The sequence below is a fragment of the Tetrahymena thermophila genome, assembly GCF_000189635.1.
Source record: "Tetrahymena thermophila SB210 genomic scaffold scf_8254444, whole genome shotgun sequence".
In the NCBI taxonomy this organism is placed as follows: Eukaryota; Ciliophora; class Oligohymenophorea; order Hymenostomatida; family Tetrahymenidae; genus Tetrahymena; species Tetrahymena thermophila.
In genome coordinates, this window is record NW_002476224.1 from 110,492 (window position 1) to 134,143 (window position 23,652).

Here is a 23,652-nt window from a genome sequence, read left to right on the forward strand (position 1 = left end):
TTTTAATTTTATAAAATCACTAATTTAAATCTCAAATAAATTTATTTTTTGTAAGTTACTATTACTTGTAGAATTAGAAAGATACTATTTTTGTTTACTGAAGAATGATGTAATAAGAATCTACAATTCATTAAAAATGATACATATTATAAAATAAAAACGCAAATAATATCTATTGAATTTTTATTGTCTTAATTTATAAAAAAATAATTTGCATAGATAGCATTATTAAAATTTACAAAAACACATTAATAATAAATCACTTAATTTTATAATATGATGATTCGTTTAAATAAATATAACTGCAAGATTGTTAATAATAGAATAACTTAATGTCTTCATGTGAAATTTAGTTCTTCTGTGAAGACTGAAAATAATGTTGGAAGCATTCCTAAAAAGTCCTCTTCGCTAATTCTATTTAGAAAAGATGGTAAAAAGAAAGGTCCTTTTGATTATGATATTTTTTTTTTCAAAAGACACAGCAAAGGATCTTTTTCTGATATGTATGCCTTTCCAGGAGGATAGTTGGAATAACAAGATATAGATGTTGAATAAAATAAAGTATGCAACAAATTTTTGTATTGCGCTATTAGGGAAACTTTTGAAGAAATAGGTTTATATTTCCCTAAGAATAGTATAAATGAAAATATTTTAAATGAAGCAGTTAATCAATTTAAACTAAAGGGGTTAAGGACTGATGACTTTAAATCTTTAACAAAAATCATACCTGCTGAATTAAACGAAGATAAGTTTTAAACTTTTATTAGATTGATAACTGTCCCTCAAATAAAGCATAGATATGATTGTATTTTTTATTTGCATTAAATATAAAAGAATAATATGGTGAATTGGTTTTAGTATTTTAAAACTGGAAAAAAAGAAAGCATTTAAGATGATGAAAATATTATATTAAATGAAGATGAAGGTGTTAAATATGAATGGATGAATCCATTAGAATGTATCGATAAGTATTACAAAAAATAACTATTGCTAGCTCCACCTTAATTTATTATACTAAATATTCTTTCTTCTTTCCTAAAATATGAAGATCTATAAACTTTTTTAAGAAACCATGAAAATAGCCCTAAAATTGATGCTATGGACTAAGATCCTTACTCTTTCCCATATTTAATTGGTAAATTTTTTATATTATAAAGTAATTTATTTGATATAATTAATTATTAGGGCTGCAAAGTACATCTAAAGTAAATCCTGATTTATCAAAGGAATACCCATTCACAGCTACAGTTGGAGGTATTTTAGATAAAATTATATTAATAATCTTAGAAAATTTTATATTTAAAACTTAGGTGACTTTAAATATCACTTAGATAAAATATGTGCTATTGAATAAGACCAATAATTAAAAAAAGAATTATTTGATAAAATTTCTAATTTAAATATCAACGAAAATTCGAGAAGTAGAATTTACTTCAAAAACCCATAAAAATTATTTGACTCTGAATATGAAGTTGATTTTAATTTCAATTAATACTCACCTCTAACTCATATGAAAGGATATAATTAAATTTAGTAACTTATAAAGACTCATATAAAAAATTAATGAAAGTATCATTTGAAAGAAATTATTTTTTATTAAGTTGGTCTGGTCTGTCTTTAACATTTTATTTTTATAAAACAAATTATGTAAAATGATTTTTTTCTTATAATCAATTATATAATTCATTACATTTATAACTAAAATAACAGAAGATTATATCAATTCTTCTATTCTATTCTTCAAATTTTAAATAATATTTTATATTTACATTGCTTAATATAATTCATTTGAAAGCTGCATTTATTTATTCGTTTATTAACTAATTATATTGTAAGGGATCTTATTTGGAAGGAACAATAGAATTTAACTTTTTCTTTTCTTTTTAAAGTTTACCATCCAACTCTGCATCTAAAACCCATTTTTTAAATTTGTTTGGAGGGAGATATCTTTAGTCAAGTTTTTCCAAGGAATATTAATTTCCCATAACAGCCTTATTTATTAAACAAAACATAATAAATAAAAAGTTTAGAAATAAATAATGAAATTATACTAAATTCTCTGAAGAGTCAATTCTAAGCAAAATAGAAACAAATTCCTAGTATTTGAGAGGATTTTTTTTATCACTTATTTTTTCAGCAAACACATCCCATGGGGCTCTGTTTACCATTTCTTACAAAACTTATGTATTAACTTCACCTTAAAATAAAGGTACTTAAAAGGAACCACTAACAACTTTTTTATCACCTTCATACATTGGTATAGCAGTCCATCCAATTGTTTTGAAGACAGCTTATGGTTTGCTTGTATTTATTTGCTTTACTTCCAATATAAAATACGACTTTTAAGTCAGATTGTCTTTTGCTATAAAATGTTCAGGTATGAAATGTGGCGAATTTAAGTATCCATCCCAATTTAAATTGCTATAAACTTTATTAAATTAATCTAATTTCTTAGTTGCATAAAAGTTTCCTCCTGGCATTTAAGTAACAAATACAGTATGAGCATACTTGTTTTCTTAAATGTTATTTATTCCATCAACAAAAAGAGCAACACCTATTATAGACAAAAAATAAATAAATATAATTTTTTAAATTATAAATACTTGGGTATTAAGGCTTTTATTCCACAGGTGGTTTTTATTGAACATTGGATTAGTTTTATTAATTTTAATTATTTCCAAATTAACTGGTTTACAATTAATTTTATTACTATTATTGTATATTAACAAATTCATTAAAGCCATCTGATCCTGGGCGGTAGGATCCTTAAGGAGTCTATTCCAATCTTGGATCCATTTCTTTAACAAGAGAAAGAATATTTTCTCTCTTTGCCTTTTAAGATTAAATAATATATATATATTAAAAGTATGTTTAGATTTATCACTAAAAGAACTTTACTTGATTTTAATCGGCTATTTCTTTTACTGAATCAAGACGCTCATATATCATTTAAACTAAATTAGGTTTTAGGTTTTGAATTAAATCAACAGCATCTCTCACTTCCTAACCTTTTTAAAATAATAAAGATTAATAAAGATATAGGCTATTATTCAAATTGATGATATATACCGATTAATTGATAAAGAGCAACAATAATTTCAATAGCTACCATTCTTATTTCATTAGAAGGATGGAATAAGCATGGAGATAGCATAAAATTAAAAACATCCAACCAATTCCACTGTCTTTCATCGTATCCAGATTCCTGCAAAACATTTAAAATAATTTCTAATCTAGCCATCATAATTCTATGAGGTTACTTTTAAGGAGGAACATAAAGTGAACTAAAATTTGGATTCTCTATGCATATTTCAAGACAAGAATTAATAAGCTATCCTATTTCAGCTACAGGATGACGGTATATTGATAAAAGTGTGTGCAAAGAAATATCTCTAGACCTAAAGTTTAATTCTGATATTTTTTCTATGAGCATAGGAGTGAATTCTTTAAGTACTTAATTTATCATCTTAGGTGAAACATCTGTACCACATACAGGGGGAGCAAGAGCAGTAGATAAAATTTTTAAACCTGATTTGATAAAAATTACATTTAATAATTAAACGTATAAAATGAATGTGTTTACCAATAAAATAAATTTGAAGAATTTTATCTTCACAAGCTATTTTAGCCATTTCCATACAAGCACCAAAGAGCTTTTTAGAATTTCCGTTTAAATATTTTTCAGGAAGAGGCATTTCAATGAAATTCAATACAGCCTAAGCTGCTGCTTCTCTGTGTCTCCAATTTTCAGAATAAATTGCGCACCAACATTTAGAACCAAATACTTAGAGGTAACCTAAGTGATATAATCTACGAAGTATTTCACTAGATACATCAGGTACTTTCTCTCCTGCATTCGCTAATAAAGGCTTTAAATACATCTCCAAATCTATATCACCTTCATTGAATGCTAATGGGTTTTTGAAATTGACATCAATTACTTCTTCTTTTTACTCTTTTTTGACTTTTTTCTTTTTGAGTAGTTTCATATCCTAGCCTGCATTCTTTTCCCACCAAGCTGGTCCTTTATCTTCTACAGTCTAATTTATTATTATTAATAATAATATTTTTCTTTATTTTTATAGAATAATATACAGGTTCTCTAGGAGGTTCTGGCTCTGGTTCTGTTTATTAAGTGTTTTATTAATACAAAAGTTCCTACTATCTTCTTAGCTCGTCCAGCAATCTTTATCTTTCAGCTTCTTCTAACTCTCTTTATCTCCTTCTTTCATCAGCTCTTCTCCTTTCATCATCATCTAACGCTCCAATAATCTTTATTTTTATATTATAACAACCTCATATTAATATTTTAAGAAATTATATACTCACCTTATTATAATCAGCAGTAGTTGGTCTTTCGAGTACTATCATATTTTCCTGTTGTATTCAAATTTATAAATACAATTTAAATAAAATTTAATAAAACTTACATATCTCGAAGTTTCGTAAAGTGCATCATAACCGTCTCTTTTTCCTTCTAATTATTTTAATCTCTTTTTAAGCTCCATCGCTCTTGGAAAATCTTCTTTGGCAATACAGAAGTTTATTTCTCTCTTCAATGACCATATTTCTTTACCTATTTCAAAAACAATTTTGATATCTTCTGCTAGAGATTTTAGTCCTTCGTAATCTTCTTATTTAACTGCCAAATCCTTTATTTTGATCATATCATTAAGCGTAATTCTTGTATTTTCATCAATTGGAGCGTGTTCATACATTCTAGCATCTTAATCAAACCAATTAATCATATCAACTGGTATTCCCATTCCAATTAAAATTTTATCAATATTTGTTTTATCATCAACTAGTTGTAACTCTTCATTTTTAATTTTAGACATATAGTTCGTGTATCTTCCCCATATTTTTAATATCGATAAACTAACTTATCCAAAAGGATTCTATGGATTTCTTCCACTGGGTTTAGGAATACGTATCTTCAAATAATTACCTATTCCCATCAGCTTAATTTGTTTTGGTAAATTTTATATAAACTCTGCTTTTCTATTATAAAAATAACATGGATTTATTTAAATAAATATTCTAATTCTATGCTTAATAATTCAAAAGCAAATTAGGCTAATAAATTCTAAAATATTTTATCTTATTGCAATTAATTTATTATTATTGGTGCTTAAATATAATTTATTTCTAAATTATAAAATTAAGTTTAATACCCAGCAAGTCGGTATTCTGCATCTAAAAATCCTCCATTCAAACCATCACCTATATAAAATTCAACCACTGGAATTCCTTTGTCTGGCTTGCAGCATAATAAGATATGATGAAGTTCTGATCTATAATGAAATCTTAAAACTAATTCAACAGGAAATTAACCTGTTCTCGAGCTTTCCCAACTCCTCTAACTTTAATGCGATTGAACGGAAAGTAAATCGGCCTAAGTTCCATGCTCTTCGCTATTACAAGCTACTACATGGAAAGGAATCCATGAGTCTTCTTTTGCTAACATTTATCTTTTCTAAAATTATTCAAAGTCTTTAAAAGAAATATTACAAAAAGAATATAATTAAATCAAAATTTTTTACTGTATCAAATAGATATAAAACTTACCACATAAAAGAATTGATGAATATATTTGTGTTTTAAGCAATACAGATTCTGATTGAAATTTGATAATTATTAAACATATTATTAGAAATTTAATTAAAAAATAATTTTTAAAATAAAAACTAAGAATATTAGAAAAAGTTTTATATAATAATTTTTTGAATATTTAATAAGGATTTAATATGGATGTTTAAATTTTGTTTTTTAAAAGATTATCAAGTAACTGTAAGTTTTAAATGTTACTTACATTAAATATTATAAAAATACTTTAAAATTAGTTAGTATATCTCAATATGAAATAAATGATCTTTACTTATGATTTAAATAAATTTATTTATTCATTAATAACCAATTTATTTCTAATTTTATTTTCTTATGAAATTAAAAAAATAATTTTGATTAATTCCACAAAATGTTAAATTTTAAAACATATTTTCTGTTGATAAAAGAAAAAAAAAATTTAATTGATTAAAAATTTTAATAAAAATGAAGTTTAAAATTTAAATTACTTAAAAATCAAAACAAGTATAATGAATGATTGATATTTTTATTTTATTAAATAATACAAATATTTTCATAACTATTTAAAATGATTCAAATTATTTGTTTAAATCTAAAATCTAAAAATTGTATGCTTATTGGTGAATATTAACTGCATTTGTAACCTTAAAATTAAGATTAATAATTATTTAAAGCCTTTAAATATTTACCAATTGGAATTAATTTTTTTTGCGGAAAAAACTTAGATAATAATATATAGATGTTGATTAGCGCTTAAATTTTGAAATTTATAATTTGCGAACTTAATTTATTAAAAACTTAGTAAGAATCTAACAAATCATTTTTTAAGAATTGATGTTAAAATATAAATTTAGATTTATTAAAAAGAGTTTGTAAAGTTTTTTTTAGTATTTAAAGCAAACAAGTATTGAAAATAGGGGAATAAATGCTGATTGATTAAACATCTATTATTCATTGCTACGAAAAAATATAAAAAAAGGCAATTAATGGTTGTGTCACTGTGTTTATATTTGTAGCATTCGATGCTGATTCGCTATGCTCTTTAAAAATATTAACAGTAAAAATTAAATTAGGATTAAAAATTAGTAGGAATTAGCAACAATTATTAAAATATTAAGGGATTACTTAAGAGTGATAATATAGCATACAAAGTTTTACCTGTAACTGGGTTTAGTTAACTAGAAGCTTCTATTGATGAGTGTTAAACTAGTGAAAGCGTAAATAATTCAGCATAAAATGGGTTTTTACAAATAGCTGCTTCTTTTATTATTAATAGATATAAAGCATGATATTTATAAATTGTGGAGGTGTTTTGGATCTTACATAAAAATGGTTTGTTACAGAGAAAACCAAAATTAAAGCATACATTTTTGATAATCATAGACCTATTCATCATCATAATATAGCAGACAAGAATAATGTAATTGCATGGATTTCTTTTTTCTTAATCATTTATGTGTTCTATTACTTGAGAATTGCTTATAATAAACACTCTAAAATTTAATCTTTTGAAATATTTCAGATTGTTATAATTGATGATGGGACATAAAACCAATAAAATTGTCCAGAAAGAGAAGATGAAATATTACAAATGACAGCTTAGCACGAAGAAGATGAAGATATTTCAGATAATGATAATGAAGATTAAGATTATAGTGAAGAAGATGATGATGATTTATAAGAATACGAGGATGAAGATGAAGGGTTTGATGAAAATGGCGAGAATAAATTAAAGAACAAATTAGATAAAAAAAGAAAAGATTTAGCGTATGAGGATGAAGAAGAGGAAGAATTTGGAAAAAAAGATAGAAGAGAGAAAAATAGAAGAAAGAGAAGAAGTGATAAAAAGCTAAAAGAAAAGAAAATGGAAAAAAAACTTAAAATAGAATAGCATAAATGTAAAAATTTTAAATTATATCAAATTTTTAGCAAATTTCTTAGCAAATAAATACAAAACTGTTAAATATTTAGAAAAAATGGAGAATTACTATGAAGGTTTTTATTATGGAAAAGCAACTAGTATGCTCATGTATAAAATATGCTAATAGGCTAATAAAGAAAACAACAATTATTTATGGTACACAATCTTGGGTGCAACTGATCTTTTAATTCATGGAAAAATAACATAATAACAATATGATCAAATGTATGAAGAGCTTGTAATTGAAGTAGAGAAAGTTAATATTTAAAAATAAGGTAATATTTTATTTTTCTTTATAAAAATAAAAATTGATTATTAATTTTGAAAAATTATTTTTCCTTAATCAAATATAAAAATCTATAAAAAGAATTTAGCTAAGATTTGAACGAGTCCATCGCCAATGAATAAAGATAGAAAAATATTGGCTTTATAGAAGCATCAAATGAGTAATATTTAGTTAGCCAAGTAATAGATTTGTAGATTTTTTTTATTATTTATAGATATAGATTTATTTGTTTAAGAAATTGGAATTTATATGAGAGTATATATTATTCTAATTACTTTGCAACTAAACTTGAAATTTGGAATGAAAATGGAGATTAAAAAATAACTAGATTAATAGCATTGCTCGGAATACCTTTAGAAGAAGCTAAGTAGTAATATAAATTTATGAAAGTAAATCTTAAAATAAATATTATGAGCAAATATTGATTGAGAAAATTAAAAATATATTTATATAAAAGGCTTAATTCAAGGAAAAGTTAAAGGATAATATTCACAGCGTTGCAACTAAATATAAATTGTATAATGTGCTATTTAACTCCTTTGTTAGATAGATAGATGAAAAGACTTAAGTCTCTTCAACGGATATGGTTTACTGTTTAACTGCTATTTTAGAATGTCCTAAATAAATTTTGCAAAATATATTCGAAGACCCTTTAAAAGTTGGTGTAATTTTTTACTTATAATTAATAAAATTAAATTATAAGGGTTCAATTAATTATCGTTTTTAAAAAAACAAATTTTTCCTTAAAGTAAAGCATTTAAACAGATAAGACTTCAGATAACAGCGAGGAAGGATCTAAAAATTATAATGAAAAAGATATCTTTGATAGAATTAAGAATTTTTGGTGGGCATATGAGACTATATCTTCAAAAGAAGCTGTATTAATATTAAAGGGAATTGATATCGCAATTCAATTTTAAAAAGCTATGGTAAATGAAGGTAAATTATATTAGAAAAAAAGCTTAGTTCTAGACAAAATATTACTCTTTAGCAAATAATAACTATTACTATTTTAAAATAGCAAAATTTGTGATAGATAGAGATTTAATAACTCAGTGCAGTGATTTTAGATTTTTAAAGCTAAATAACGATACATACTCTTAAAATTAATACTTTTAGCATCCTTATTCTTTATAAAAGCTTGCTCTATTTTTGATGGGTATATTTAAGGAGAAACAAAAAAGCAACCAACCAATAAAGCCTATTGTTTTAAGTATAAAAAATTCTATTACATAGACTCAGACCATTATAGGTGTTGTTGGAAACCATTACTCTGCTAGCACTAAAAAGTATGTTAAAATTTAAAAACTACAAAAATATTTATTTTTATTAAATTCTAATTAAACTAAATATTTTTTATATTTAAAATTAGTGATTTTGCCTTTAAATTCTAGTCTGCTGCAAAAGCCTTAAATCTTCAATATAAATAGGACGATTTTGAAACATCAATTATTGAAATCAAAGATTAAGATTTTGACGTTTTTCTTGATGAAATTACATTAGCCAAATGAGGTTGGTTAATAACCTTTTTTAAGCTAAAGTATTTAAAAAATAAGTTTCATAAAATAGGTTTGAAAGAGAGAGTGTTTATTTACTTTAATAAATTAGGCTAATTAATAAAAGTATTTATTATAAAAATTAACTAAAATTATAAATTGTGTACATAAATAAAATATATACTGAAGTCTTTAAATGAATAAATATTTTTTCTCATAGTTTTTTTTCTCCATAAAATAATCAATATTTAAAACTATTTCTTTGATTTTATTATTTTTTGAAGGGATTTAAATATATTTTGTTACAATTTTAGCAAATATCCTTCATTCATTTTAATATATATAAAGATTGAATATTTAAAATGAATTCTGATCATAAAAAATGCAATTATATTTTAGCTCTTTTATTGATCAACAGAAGAATATATTTGTAATTTAAAGCAACTAGTATTTTTAAAAGTTTAATCAGCAAACTATGTATTTTATTTTTTTCTGATAAATAATCAAAGAAACATCTCACATATTTAATACAAAAATAAATCTATCAGAAAAAATAATATTTGATTGTTTTATGTTATTATGTAGATGGCTAATTGAAATTTTATTTAGCGGTATTTTTTATTTTTTAAAATTATGGAAATATTCTGTTTGTATTCACTATATTAAATCAGTTTACTTTCTTTTGAAATAGTAAAAGCTAATATATTTTTAAATTTTTGAAGCAATTAATTAGGATATTATCCGTATATTTTAATCAACTTAAAAGAGTTATCCATCTGGAAATAAATATCAAAAATTTAAAGGATTGAAGAAGTTAAGTGCAAATAAATAGATTTCTGATTGCTTAACCACATATAAATTTTCATTAAATAATAAATCCAAATCTTGGATAGATGAAGGCATAAAGAATTAAATTATCCATTAGCCATAAAATGAATCATAAATATTTATAATATTTAACTTGTTGTTGGTTTTTGAAAAATTAGGAGAGTAACTTCTTCATTCAACTAAAAAGTTTATCAAAATAATACTAAATAACTAATATTGCATATTTACATATTTGGTGGGGGATTGAAAAAAAAATACAGTATTAAAAAGGGGGACCTTAGATTTTTGCGGAACATGATATCAAAGTAAATATTGTAAAATATTGATTCGTGAAAAAATTGATTATTATTCAATCAAAATAAAATAAAAAGTAAAAACTTGATAGATTTTAATTGTACATAATTACATTCATAAATCAATCAATCATTCATTCAGAGAGAAGTAAAACAAATCAATTACTTTATACTCAAATTCATAATGGGAGCTAATCAATCTTGTACAATGTGTGTTAATCCACAAGAACATAGAGGAGACCTCAATTAGTCTAGAAGGAAGGTAAAAGGAGGAATTTTCATGAGTTCTTCTTCTTCTTCATCATCTAATGGCTCTTCTCTTTCTTCATCCTATTTTTCATAAAATTAAATTAAAGTACTTTTGTTATTTTTATATCTAACTAAATAAATAAATAACTAACAAACTATCTATCTGAAATTTTGAGAAACAAAAATTCAAGTATTACTAATGGGCATTTTCATATAATTTTAATTTATGCTTAGTTCGATATTTTAACCCAAATATTAATTTTATTTAATTTTTATTGAAATAGTAGAATTTACTCCAAATCAATCAAAATAATCAAAATTTTTAATTTTGGACATCATGCTACATTTTCAAACATTTTTAGCAAAGCCCAATAATTTTCTTAAAATAAATTTTTTTAATTTAATTATTACAACTCTTATTCGCAAAGCATGAGTTTTCAAAGTGAACTTACAGATTATTTTATTGTTTAAAGACTGTGTTTTTTATTTTTATTTTCACCATTAATTGAAGAAAATATAATAAAATTTTTTTTATTAATCTTAGACATAAGAATAATAACCAGAAGGCAAGCTATACTAGCTGCAATCTAAAATAGAATTTAAAGACTCTAAAATAAGATAGTAAGTAACTGAAGCTAAGCCAAGTGAGAAGACCTCTGAGGTAATTTTATTAAAATTTAAATTTTCTGTAAGCTATACAGATTAAATTCATCTAAGATATGCAATAATTTTGTTCAAGGAGCTTAAATTTACGTAATAATTTTTAATCAGTCAACTTACAATAAATTAATGACTGTAGTTGATTTAGCCTATCTTGATCAAATTTAAAAAAAATAATAGTCTCCCTATTAATTCATGCTTAGAATATTTTGACCACTTATTAATTTATATTTTTGGATGTAAATATATTTAGTCCATTTCTTATGATTTCTCCAACTTTGATTATTGCAGAGAACAACAAATCATAAAATCTATCTTAGAGGCCTACAATGATGACCTTAAGCAAAATCAATTTGAATTCACACAAGCACCTAATGAAAATACTAACATCAGTTAGTTGAGTGGTGGCTCTTTATTGAATTAGTTAAACGAACTAGATACCCCAAAGGAAATTAAACCTAGAAACTTTAAAATAGCTTTCTAAGCTAACTAATCAAGAAATAACTCACTTCAAAGAAGATCTACCAGTACTACTTATAAAAATTAAAGAAAAGCTAGCTAGAATTTAAGATAAAATAGCTAAAAAAATGTTAAGCAGAGTGTTTTATAAAATGAAAAAATTACTTTTTCTCAATTTGAAATAGTAAAAACTCTTTGCGAAAACAAACTAAGTAAGGTCTACTTATGTCAAAAGGACAAAGTGCCTCTTGCTATGAAAGTTATCAAAAAATCAGATCTAAAATACACTAATCAACTAGAAAATATATGGAGAGAGAGAAAAATTTTAGAAAAATTAGATAGCTCTTATACTGTTAAGTTAGAATATGCCTTCACAGACTAAGAAAATATATATTTGGTAACAGACTATAAACCTCACGGAACATTAAAGCAGTTTATTATATCTAGAAAAGTTCTTTAACTCCAAGAAATTAAAAGGATACTAGCCTAAATAATTGCTTGTTTGTAATATCTACATGAAGAGTAAAGTATCTTATATAGAGGCCTTTAATTAGATAATATATTGCTTGATGAATTGATGAATGTTTGTCTTTGCGATTTTGGCAATTCTAAATTTATTAAATCAAAAAGATAAATAAATACATCTTTTGTTTTTGATTTAAGAGAAGAAAATTAAAGTCCTGAATAAATTAGACAAAAACATTAGGAAGCATCTAGCGATTATTGGTAACTTGGAATTATAGCTTATCAAATGATATACAGAAAGCATCCTTTTAAAGCTCAAAATAGAAAATAAACATTAAATAATATTCATAATAGCTCGGCTTCTTCTGTTTCATATCCTCCTTTCTCATATAATAGTGAGCCAGTTCCTTCAGAATTTATTGATTTTATATAATATTGTCTAAAATAAGATAAATCTTTAAGACCTAAGTCTTTTTATGATATTTAATAAACACCCTTGTTTTAAGGCTTTGATTGGTAAGAGCTTTTAGAAACTTATACCTCAAAATACACCTAAGCACATGATACCTTAAACCCTTGCTGCAACATAAAAGTTGTAAACAATAAACTATTAGAGCTATCTTGTGATTAAAATCCCTTTTTCTTAAACTCAATTAATGATTCATTGTGTTTACTTGAAAATAACGAAGACGTTGCAACAACAATAGTTCTTAACACAAAAAATAATTTAAATAATAACACAAGCTCTTCGATTTCTAAATAAAAAAGTAGCTGTCTGAAATCAAATGCTGATTAGAGCTCTCAAATTGAAAATAATGAAATACCCCCTTTTGAAAAAGACGAAATTTTAAAACCTTAATAGCAAAAATAAAAGAAAAGAAGCACATTTATAGCTAGAACAAATAACAACAGTAGACAAATTTCAAACTCTCGTTTATCTTAAATCTAATAACTAAAATAAAATAGCTCTATAGATGGAGACGATGAGAATAATCCAAATGAACCAGAATCTTATCCAGACCCAAAAATAGAAATTTTAAAAAATAATAAAAAGTAAAAGCATGCAAATTTTGAAAAATGCTAAATAATAGTTAATGAATAGCATTGATCGATCATTAATCAAAAACCTAAAAATTTTATTTAAAATTATTACTAATGCCAAAAAATTAGTTTTTAAACATATTCAACATGTAAAAATCCAATACATTCATTCATTCCAAATAATCTTAAGCAAAAAATATATAATAATTATATAAATAAATATATCACCATCTATCAAAATATTTATCTTAATCTTTTAAAAAAATTCTAATCAAAATTTACTAATATAAAATCGCCTATTTAAATAAGTTCATGTTTTTTATATCTATTATATAAAAAATTCTATTTCATAAATCAAATTAAAAATTATTTTCAAAATAATTACATTCATTCTTATTATTAATATTTTATTTTGTTTCAATATTTGGTTTTCTAAATAAAACAGTTTTAAACAATAAAAATCAAAATATAAAAGGATTAAAAACCTATTTAAAAATTTTTACAAATAATTTTAAATATAAATAATTTAAAAGTTTAATTTTTTTTGTTTTGATTGTTCTCTTGAATATTTTTAAGGAAAATAAAAATAGAAGATATTTGGAAATTAAATTAATTATTTTATAACTTTTATTAAAATTAACTTATTTTTTAAATTCATTTCTCATTGAGAGTCTAGAAAGATAAAATAACATTTTTCTCAATAATTTAAATTGTAAATTAAAATACATAATCTTGATTTTAAAATGAATTATTGCAATTTAGATAAAAAGCGCTCGATGTAGGGATCGAACCTACGACCTTGCGGTTAACAGCCGCATGCTCTAACCAGCTGAGCTAATCGAGCGTTACAGTTTTTTAAATTGAATCAAAATACTTAATTATAATCAATTCTTTACAACTATATTTATTATTTATAAATTTGGAAATCTAAATATAAATTATCAACATGATTACTTCATTATTTATTTGAAAAGATATTGTCATTAAAAAATAAATAAATAAATAAATAAATTAAATTTTTTTGAAAAGATATTGCCTTTAAAAATAAATAAATTAAATTTGGTAATAAATTTTAAAAAATTTTGAAAAGTGAAATAATAGCCTAATTAATTTAGTAAACGTAGAAATTAAACTGAAGGTCTTAATTATAAGCATTTTTAATTATAAAAGTGAATTTAGTTAATTAAATAAATTTATTTTCCTACTCAAAATAGAGAGAAACAAATATTATTTATTTTTCATTAGATTAATTTTCAGAAAAATAAAATATAAAAGGAAATAATGTATTTTGGTTTGTTAATTTATGTGATTATATTAAGAGTTAGAATTTTAAATTTAGGTGTTTATAATTAATTTAACGAGTAATTTAGTTACATTTATTTTTAATTAATAAAATTGCAATGAATGATAGTTAATTTCTGATAAAATTAAAAAATGCCTTTACATCCATTTCATTGAAAATAAAAAGATAAAGAAATTCAATTAAATTTTATAAAAATTTATAGTAAAGATATGAAAGAAAGAAGTTGAATTAAATAAATAAAGATTCTAAAAATAATAACAATAAAAAAATTATTAGTGATACATTAAAGAAATTTTATTCTTTGAATTTCAAAGGATCTATCTATCTTTCTATTAATTTATTAATTAATTAATTAGCTAATTATTCTTTTGATTTTTTATTTTATTTGATGGGGGGTGAGATTGTTAAAGTAGTTTCTTTGTTTATTTGTTTGTTTCTTGTTTTTTAGTTAATACTTGCTTGTATATTTCTTTGTAATGAAACATGAAAAGAAAAAAACTTTAAATTAAAGCGCGAAAACATTGAAAGTACATAATTATTTATATATTATACCTTAAAGAAAATTAAAAAAAGGAAAACACATAGAAAAATCAACGCCATCCCTTTTAGCAAATGAAATAAAAAAAAAATCAGATAGTTATAAATTTGTTAAAGTTACCCAACAATTCATACTAGGTTATCGATTAAGAACAAGGTTAGCATTTTTACATAATTTTTAGATGGAAATCTTAGAAAGCACTTTATTTAAAAAAGCGAATAGTTATTTTAATTCATTAAACAGTTTATAAAAAATGTTATTATAAAAAGAGTTTTTAAGAAAAAATTATTATGATTATTATTTTTGGTTTAAGGCTAATTCGCTTAAAAAATAAAAAGCTATGCTCTTTGAAAAAATCTATTGTTTTTATAGAGATTTCTGAGATAAAATCTTTTTTTTGAAAGTATTTTAAGTTGAATTAAACATAAAAAATAGAAGATACAAAACCTAGTCAGCAGCAAACATCCTCATCAAAGAAAGGTGGAAAAAGTCAAGTATCAAAGTAGTAGTCTTAGTAACCTCCTCTTTCTCCTGAATCTAGCAATCCAATTATTCCTTAAAATCCTCCTCCAACAAATCTTTCTCTATCAGCTTAATAAACTCCTTAAACAAGCTAAAATCAATCTGTATAATAAAATTCTTAATAAGCTAATTCTTAAATTGCTAATCAGTAATCATAACCATAAAATTCCATGCAAGGAGGATCTAATTTACAAGCTCCTTAAGCTTAAGTTAATTAATAGGTACAGTAAGCATAGCCTCCTGTTCAATAACCAGTTGCACCTTAGGTATAATAGCCACCTAAAGCAAATCCAACATTGTAAATAAAATAATTTAGATTTAGGAAAATTGAATTAGATAAAATAAACAATCAATCAAACAAAATATTTGAAAATTGTTTTTAGACAAAAATGTATTAAAAAATTTTAATTTGAATTAATAAAGTATTCCTACTGCAGCTCCTCCTAGTTTAATTATCAGAGGTGAAGAAAATTCAAAGGATATTTTCCCTTATACTTCTTTTGCACAAGAAAAGTATCATTAAAGCATGGGAAACGGTGGTTAAAATATGGGAGAAAATAAGTCGGAAAAATCATAGAAAAAGTATTAAGTTGTGCTTCCTTCTTGCTCTCACTGGTACAAAATTTGAATTAGTTTAAATAATTCGGATATTAGGTTTAATTTAAATAATATAAAATGCTAAATTGTATTTTATTCTAATATTAGACGCCTCAAAATATATTTTTAAATTATTATTTAACTTATTTAAACAGATATTTATTTATTTATTTTAAATGTTAATAGGTTTGAAATGGAAAAGATTCATCAAATTGAAAAGGAGAGTCTTCCTGAATTTTTCTAAGGAAAACCTTCTAAAACTCCTGAAATATACAAGAGATACAGAAACTTTATCGTCGCCTTGTATAGAGAAAATCCTAGAGTTTACTTGACTGCTACTGCATGCAGACGTAACTTAGCTGGTGATGTATGTGCTATCCTTAGAGTGCATGCCTTTTTAGAACATTGGGGTATAATTAACTTCAACTGTGATCCTAAACTCACTCCTTAATCTATTCTTCTCTCTAAGCCAACTCTTGCTAATCAATCTATCTACAAATTCACAAACTAATCAAGTAAGAAATTTAAATTTTATCAAGAAAGAATTAGCAGTTTTTAATTAATATTTTCTCTAGTTACTTAAGCAATATTTAAAATTATTTTAATTACTTATTAGAGAAGATAGACTTACTAGATTAAGACAGGGATCTGTTTTAGGAAGGAGGTGAAGGAGATTTAGTATTTAATTCTATTAAATTACTATCAAAAAATCAAAGGTAATTAGTTAATATTAAAGTAAATTTAGTAAATAAAAATTTTGATAAATAGACCCATTTGTGATTTTTGCGGAGTTATTTGTGGTTTAGTGTGGTTCTAATAAAAGTAAGTTTAAGAAAACTAACCTTGTATGGTTCTTTGCATAAAATGTTACACCGAAGGAAACTATCCCAGTTTTTTGAGTGATAGAGACTTTGAGAAATCAGATTTAATAAATAAACTTTCTAGCAATGATTCTAAGCAAAATCTCTCTTAGAGACCTTGGACTCCATAAGAAACTCATAAACTTCTTGAAAAAATCGAAGAATATAAGGAGAATTGGGATGAAATCGTAAAGTCTCTTGATGGCCGTACAAGAGAAGAAATCATCCTTCACTTCCTTAGACTTCCTCTTAAGAATATCTCATAAGTACGCTTATTTGAAAACGAAGATGACAATAATATTGGTAGATAACCTTATGAAGAAATAGCAGATGATGAACCAACTGTTTTTTCTGATTTTTCAAATCCTCTAATTTAGCATGTAAGAAAACAAAAAATTAATTTATTAATAACTCAGTTTTTAGCAATTTAAAATTAATATTATTTTTATGAATAATCATGATTAGATAGCAATCTTTAAAAGCTTATTAGATAAGCACAAATAAAAAAAACAAAGTATTAAGGCTTCTGCTAAATCAAGTTAACCTTAAAAAATTGAATAAAAAGAAGAAAATGTAGAAGGAGGTACAAATAGTTAGATAAAAGAAGAGGATGAGATATAGGAAGAATAAAAATAATAAAATTAAAGTAAAGAAGGATAAGATATGGAAGTAGAAATTGCAGAATAAGCTCCTTCATAATCAGCTGTGAACGGCGTTGCTAAGGGCGAAACTGTAATTTAAGAAGAAGTAGAAGAATAAGTTCAAGTTTAGGACAGTTTAAAAAAAAAAGAAGATAAGAGGTTGGGATTAATTGAAGAAGTTAGCAATTCAAACGCTGATGATCTGTTAGAGATTGAAAATATCACAAAAGAGAGAGCTAAAAAGCTACAAGAAAGAGAAGAAAGCAAAATTAAAAAACTTGTTCAAAGTTTGATTTATTGTTAATTGAGTAAATTAGAGAGCAAATTAAATTACTTAGAAGAGTATGAAAAGCTAATTTGGTATGAACGTAACTAACTAGAAGTCACACAAAGTAATCACATTGCAGAAACAGTTAGTCTTGCTTATCGCAGAAATGAATTCAATAAAGAATTCACAAGAACATATCAAGAATAACACAGAAGATAAATGAATTAGTAGTAGCAACCTGGAATGCCACCAGTACCATTTTAAAATCAAGGATAATAAGTACCTCCTATTGCACCAATTACTGGAACATCTCCATCTAATTAGGCATAACAATAATAATATCCTTAATAAAATGTTCCCAATAGCTAACCGGTAAATGCAAGTGGCTATTAATAGTAATATCCTTAAAACTAAGGTGGCTCCTAATAAAATATTCCTTATGCCCCTAATCAAGCTTATCATAAGCCTCCAGCATAATAGTATGGTGCTCCAGGCTATCAGTAACAGCCTCCAATTCAAAATCCACCAATCTAGCCTATTTAATAATAACAATAAGCACAAATACCTAATACTCAATAAAATTATTAACATTATCCCTAAGGTATATAAAACTAGGGAGGATACTATGGTAATCCTTAAAGAGGTTTAAGTTAAGAATCAACACCAACAAACAGTAATCCTATGCTTCACTAAAATCCATAGTAAGTGCTTTAAACTGCTCCAGTAAACTAAGCTCCAAGCTCCCAAAGCATAATTGGTGGTCCTACTGGATAACACAATTTAAGCAGTTAACCATAAATCCCAGTCTAAGCACCTCCTGTACCATAAGGGCAATATGATAGTAGCTAAGGAATGAATATAGAAGAATAAAACTATTTTAGTTAAAATGATTAATAAGAACCAATTAATAATTTAGGAGATTATCCCTAATAAACAGAGCCAATTGCTGAATACACATAAGCTGATTAAGGTTACTAGCAAGATTATTCCCAATAAATGTATGATTAAACTGAAAAAATTGATTAGTGAAATAAAATAAACTCAATTTTTAAATACTTCATTCTATTTTTTTGTAAATGTTTAAAATAAGTAAATAAATAAATAAATCAATCAATAAATAAATAACTTATTTGTATCTTAAAACAGCATTAAGGCTATCAAAATATGGCATATATATGTTGATTTAAATATAAATTAATTATATTTATAAAAGATAAACAGTATTGATTGACTTACACTTTAAATTAAAATAAAATTTATTTTCTCTCTACTTAATATATATGTCTAATAAATCAACCAATTTAATCTTAAAAATTAATTTTTTGCACTAATATTTTCAAGGAATTTTAAATTTTCTTCATCTTATTTAAAAAAGTTATTTAAATTTTAATCTGATTAGCTAATAAAATAATTTAAAAATGTAAATATTATTAATTCTAATTTCATAAATTTTGACTTTAAATTAAAAATCCATTTTAAAGATTAAAAAAACAAAAATTTTATTATGAATTTAAATCGAAGTAGATGTTTCTTTAATAATTAATAGTTTTTATATTTTTACTTAAGGATACATAAAAAACTTTAAATTAAATTCAACATTTTTTAAATAAATTTAATTTGATTTTTCAAATTTCTTCACTTAAAATAAAATTAAAAAGTAAATGCAAAAAGTGTTGAGTAGGACAAAAAATATTATTTGAAATAAGCAAAATGAATAAATTATCTTTAATTACAAACATCATTTTAATTTGTTAAAAATATAAATAAAATATAGTAATTATTTTTAGAAAACCATATCTGGAAATGAAAAAAATTAATTTGTTTGATTATTATTAACAAAGCTATTGAAAACATTAGTAAAAAAGAAAGATTGAGTTTAATCGTTGATTTGTCGGTTTCAAAGAAATTATAATTTCAGTCAATAATTTATTAAATGATTTAATGATAGATAGATAAATATAGATATGACATGAAATAAAGAATATAAAGTGAATAGATAAATAGATTGATATATAGATAGATAGATAAAGAGATTGTTCGTAAATAAATAAATAAGTAAATAAAAAATATGTGAATGAATAAAAAAATGAATGTATGAGAGGGAATTACTTTTTCATTCATTCAAAATTATTTATCATAAATAATATGAATAATAAATATTCTTAAAAGAAATTAATTAATAAAAAAAGAGTTATTAATTTGATAAATAACAAACAGTTTATAATTTAATTAATTAATTAATTCAGTTCCAAAAAACATTAGCAAGCAAATAAGAAAGAAAAAAGGTAAAACTTTCAATAAAATAATTTTTTATGAATTTTAGATTGGATAGCCTAGAAGTTGTTTATCTTAGTGATTGTTTTTTAAGATCATGACTTCACTAAACAAAAATATATCTTAATTATTTCATACTTAAATAAAATTTATGACATAAAATAAAATTAATAAAATTAGAGCATATTTGATAAATGGCCTCTGGATTTCCTAAATTACCTGGTTTTGTACCTACTTAACCCATAGAAGTATGAGATTCTTTTAAAACAAAATATAAAACAATATAAATATATTAAAATCATTTATTTTGTTCAATCAAACCTAAATCATATTAATTCTTTTAACTTATAAATAAAAGTAAACTAGCTTCAAGAGAGTTAGTGCAGCTAAACAAGAATATAATAGAGATTATTTACATGTAAGATTTAATTAAAGCATTTCTATATCTAATTTTGAGTATTATTTACCATAAAATTACCATAAAGATGATATTATGTTATCTTTAATATGGAGGAATACTCATAATTAATACTTATATCAACTGATATATTAAATATTTTCAAAATAATTAATTTAGAAAAATGTTCCTCCAGTTGTCTATCCTCTTCCTAGATAAGTTCCTAAGGAACCCCCTTCATAAAAGGGAATGTTCAATCCCAACTACATGTCTACTACTCATGATACTTACAGACCAGTAAACTGCCCTAATGATGTTACTGAACTTTACTAACCAACTTGGGTAAAGATGGACAGATAGGTAAAAATTTAAAATAATAATAAACGAAAAAAAATTTGATATAATTTGATAAGTTGAATTGAAAATCATTTTAAAAGAATGCAAATAACACAAATTTAATATAGAATGATTTGCAAAAATATAAAGCAATCTAAAAGCCATAGTGAAAATAGTTTTTAGTTTTAAAGAACTAAAAAATTGTTTACAATTAATTATTAAAAATTTAAGTTATATTTATGAGGGTAAATAAATAAATAGTTAGTTAGTTAGTTAGTTAATATGTGAAATTCAAAATCATTAATTTATATTAAAAATAAATTTGATAATTAAGCGAATGTGAAAGCAAACTTATTTTTTTATAAAAGGTACTTAGATTCAATGCTTACTTTAAAGAAAGTTGTGTTGAAAGCAGTCTTGAAGCATATAGAGTAAGAAAAGTCGTTCTTTTCTTCTATTTAGAAGATAGCTCTATTGAAATTTCTGAACCCAAGCAAATGAATTCAGGTATTCCATAGGGTTCTTTCTTAAAGCGTTAAAAAGTATTGAAGGCTGATGGAAGCGGTGTTTATTTAAGTCTATACGACTTTTAGATTGGTTAAGATCTTGAATTTTTCGGCAAAATTTTCCATATTTATGACTGTGATATTTATACAAGAGAGTTTTACGAAAATTTGGGTATTCCCTAAGGTGCTTCTGAACTCCCTGATAGTGATAACTGGGAAAAAAAAACTTTGAATAAATTTGTACCTGTTAAAGATCACATGCTTAAAGACTTTATGGAGCACAAACTTGGTAATTAAATAAATACATTATATAATTTTTAATCAAAACTTAAATGAAAGAGACACTGTATGTTTATCTGTAGAATTCAAATTCAAATATAAAATATCCTTCTTCTTCTATTAAAAGAAATTCATAGAATAATATTTAAAGTGAAATAAGTGATCAAAATATTAAATATTTATTTTTATTTAAAATAGGTGGTGGTCGTGTTCCTTCATAAAAGTAATTTTTGGAAAACGATAGAAAGGTTTTAAAGTTCTTTGTCTTCTCAGAAATTCCTTTCTTTTTACATTATTACTTGGCTGATGACACTTTAGAAATCCGTGAAATTCATCGTTAAAACAGTGGTAGAGATCCTTTCCCTCTATATCTTAAGAGACAAAAACTTCCCAAGTAGTTTGCTTTGAACCAACCTGGTTAAACATACGCTGAAAACTTTGTTAAGCCAACTGATATTAAGTTTGGTGAAGATTTAGTTGCTTTTGGAAAGAAATTCAGAATTAATGGTTGTGATAAATACACCCAAGATTATTATAGAGAAAAGTATAACATTGACTTCCCTCTTGGAGAAGATTACGAGATGTAATATAGAGACATAGTTAGTAATTAAATGATATATTTATTAACATTTTCATTTTATTAAATATAATTTTATATAAATAATTGTAGAAAGAGAAATTCCTCCTTACAATGGATTTGGTGATGAAGAAGATTCATTAGGATATGTTTATAGATTAATTCCTAAGCCTCCTAGAAAGGACTTCTTCAAGTGGGTTGATAACCAAGTCACTTTAAGATTCAATGCTAAGTTTAATACTAATAAGCCTGAAGATATTCATAGGTAATAACAAATTTAAATATAATTAAAACATATTAAAAAAAAGAGAAGAGATTAAGCTTAATTAAAAAAGAAAAAACTTTAATCTTATTTAATTTATTAGTTTTAAATAGATTAATTAAGTTCAAAATTTATGTTGTAGTAATAGATTAAATAATTTACAGAATAAATTATACAAATAGTATTTTTTTTAAATAATTGCTTAATTAATATTTTTTAAAATAGACGCTTCATTATTACTTACTACTTGAACGATGACTCTCTCTAAGTTTATGAACCTGCTATCAGAAACTCAGGTACTTACTTATTTAATTAATTAAATTCAATAAAATTAAATAATTAATTAAATTAAGCATTGTGCTTTGATTTAAGATGATCTAATTTTTATATTATCATATTTAAAGGTATTCCTGATGGTAAATTCTTAGAAAAGAACAGATACAAAAATGTTTAAACTAATAACGAATACTTCTAACCAACCGACTTAGTTGTTGGAAAAGATGTCATTATAAATGGCTACTCCTTCCGTATTTTAGAGTGTGATGAATACACTTTAAAGTGGTTCGCCAATAATATTGTTTAATGAAATTAATAAAATAAATCAGACAGACATAAGTATACATAAAAACTTCAATAAGCTCTTACATAAATTTGATTCAAGATGCAAGTGTTTGGAGTAGTCTTTTGTATAAATATAAAATATTAAGTATAAATACAAATAAATATACAATACTATGCAATAATTAAAGCAAGCTTTATCCTTCATTTATATAGTTCATGCATGAATATATTCTTTTTTATTTCAAATATTTGTCAATCACCATTCACATTTTTCAAATTACCATTTTAAACAAATTCTATTATGATTATTTATTTATTTATTTCGCTCAACTAGTATTTCAGATTTAGTACTCATTAAATTTAAATTGATAAGCAGGATTTATACAAATATAAAATTAAAAATAAAATAAAAAGTTTTTTAATTGAATAAATAATATTTTAAATTTA

At 23.8% G+C, this 23,652-nt stretch overlaps 6 protein-coding genes across 6 annotated transcripts; 5 read left to right on the plus strand and 1 right to left on the minus strand. All coding sequences in view use genetic code 6, as the record gives it.

The window, feature by feature from the left end:
- Window positions 1–276: 276 nt before the first annotated feature.
- On the plus strand, window positions 277–1,567 carry TTHERM_00584790 (NUDIX hydrolase; the record flags this gene model as incomplete). Its single annotated transcript, XM_001032586.1, has 3 exons — window positions 277–1,135; window positions 1,186–1,254; window positions 1,311–1,567. 3 exons carry the CDS (start codon window positions 277–279, stop codon window positions 1,565–1,567), a joined length of 1,185 nt encoding a protein of 394 aa, XP_001032586.1.
- Window positions 1,568–1,784: 217 nt separating this feature from the next.
- TTHERM_00584800 (UvrB/UvrC domain protein) lies at window positions 1,785–5,467 on the minus strand (the record flags this gene model as incomplete). Its single annotated transcript, XM_001032587.1, has 10 exons — window positions 1,785–1,991; window positions 2,052–2,554; window positions 2,604–2,832; window positions 2,899–3,008; window positions 3,070–3,528; window positions 3,584–4,040; window positions 4,096–4,272; window positions 4,330–4,377; window positions 4,431–5,001; window positions 5,175–5,467. The coding sequence occupies 10 exons, from the start codon at window positions 5,465–5,467 to the stop codon at window positions 1,785–1,787; spliced, it is 3,054 nt and encodes a 1,017-aa protein (XP_001032587.1).
- A 1,044-nt stretch (window positions 5,468–6,511) lies between these two features.
- TTHERM_00584810 (CDC45-like protein) lies at window positions 6,512–9,304 on the plus strand (the record flags this gene model as incomplete). The annotated part of the gene is made up of 11 exons (XM_001032588.3): window positions 6,512–6,643; window positions 6,705–6,803; window positions 6,863–7,006; window positions 7,109–7,484; window positions 7,558–7,782; window positions 7,875–7,953; window positions 8,008–8,182; window positions 8,251–8,457; window positions 8,543–8,732; window positions 8,815–9,082; window positions 9,166–9,304. 11 exons carry the CDS (start codon window positions 6,512–6,514, stop codon window positions 9,302–9,304), a joined length of 2,034 nt encoding a protein of 677 aa, XP_001032588.3.
- Window positions 9,305–10,594: 1,290 nt separating this feature from the next.
- TTHERM_00584820 (Serine/Threonine kinase domain protein) lies at window positions 10,595–13,351 on the plus strand (the record flags this gene model as incomplete). The annotated part of the gene is made up of 3 exons (XM_001032589.2): window positions 10,595–10,765; window positions 11,204–11,320; window positions 11,573–13,351. The coding sequence occupies 3 exons, from the start codon at window positions 10,595–10,597 to the stop codon at window positions 13,349–13,351; spliced, it is 2,067 nt and encodes a 688-aa protein (XP_001032589.2).
- Window positions 13,352–15,199: 1,848 nt separating this feature from the next.
- On the plus strand, window positions 15,200–19,042 carry TTHERM_00584840 (SWIRM domain protein; the record flags this gene model as incomplete). The annotated part of the gene is made up of 7 exons (XM_001032590.3): window positions 15,200–15,281; window positions 15,561–15,945; window positions 16,071–16,262; window positions 16,431–16,759; window positions 16,861–16,960; window positions 17,013–17,484; window positions 17,570–19,042. The coding sequence occupies 7 exons, from the start codon at window positions 15,200–15,202 to the stop codon at window positions 19,040–19,042; spliced, it is 3,033 nt and encodes a 1,010-aa protein (XP_001032590.1).
- A 1,439-nt stretch (window positions 19,043–20,481) lies between these two features.
- On the plus strand, window positions 20,482–23,230 carry TTHERM_00584850 (EF-hand protein; the record flags this gene model as incomplete). The annotated part of the gene is made up of 8 exons (XM_001032591.3): window positions 20,482–20,535; window positions 20,646–20,705; window positions 20,865–21,044; window positions 21,389–21,815; window positions 22,004–22,408; window positions 22,476–22,647; window positions 22,870–22,940; window positions 23,049–23,230. 8 exons carry the CDS (start codon window positions 20,482–20,484, stop codon window positions 23,228–23,230), a joined length of 1,551 nt encoding a protein of 516 aa, XP_001032591.1.
- Window positions 23,231–23,652: the final 422 nt, after the last annotated feature.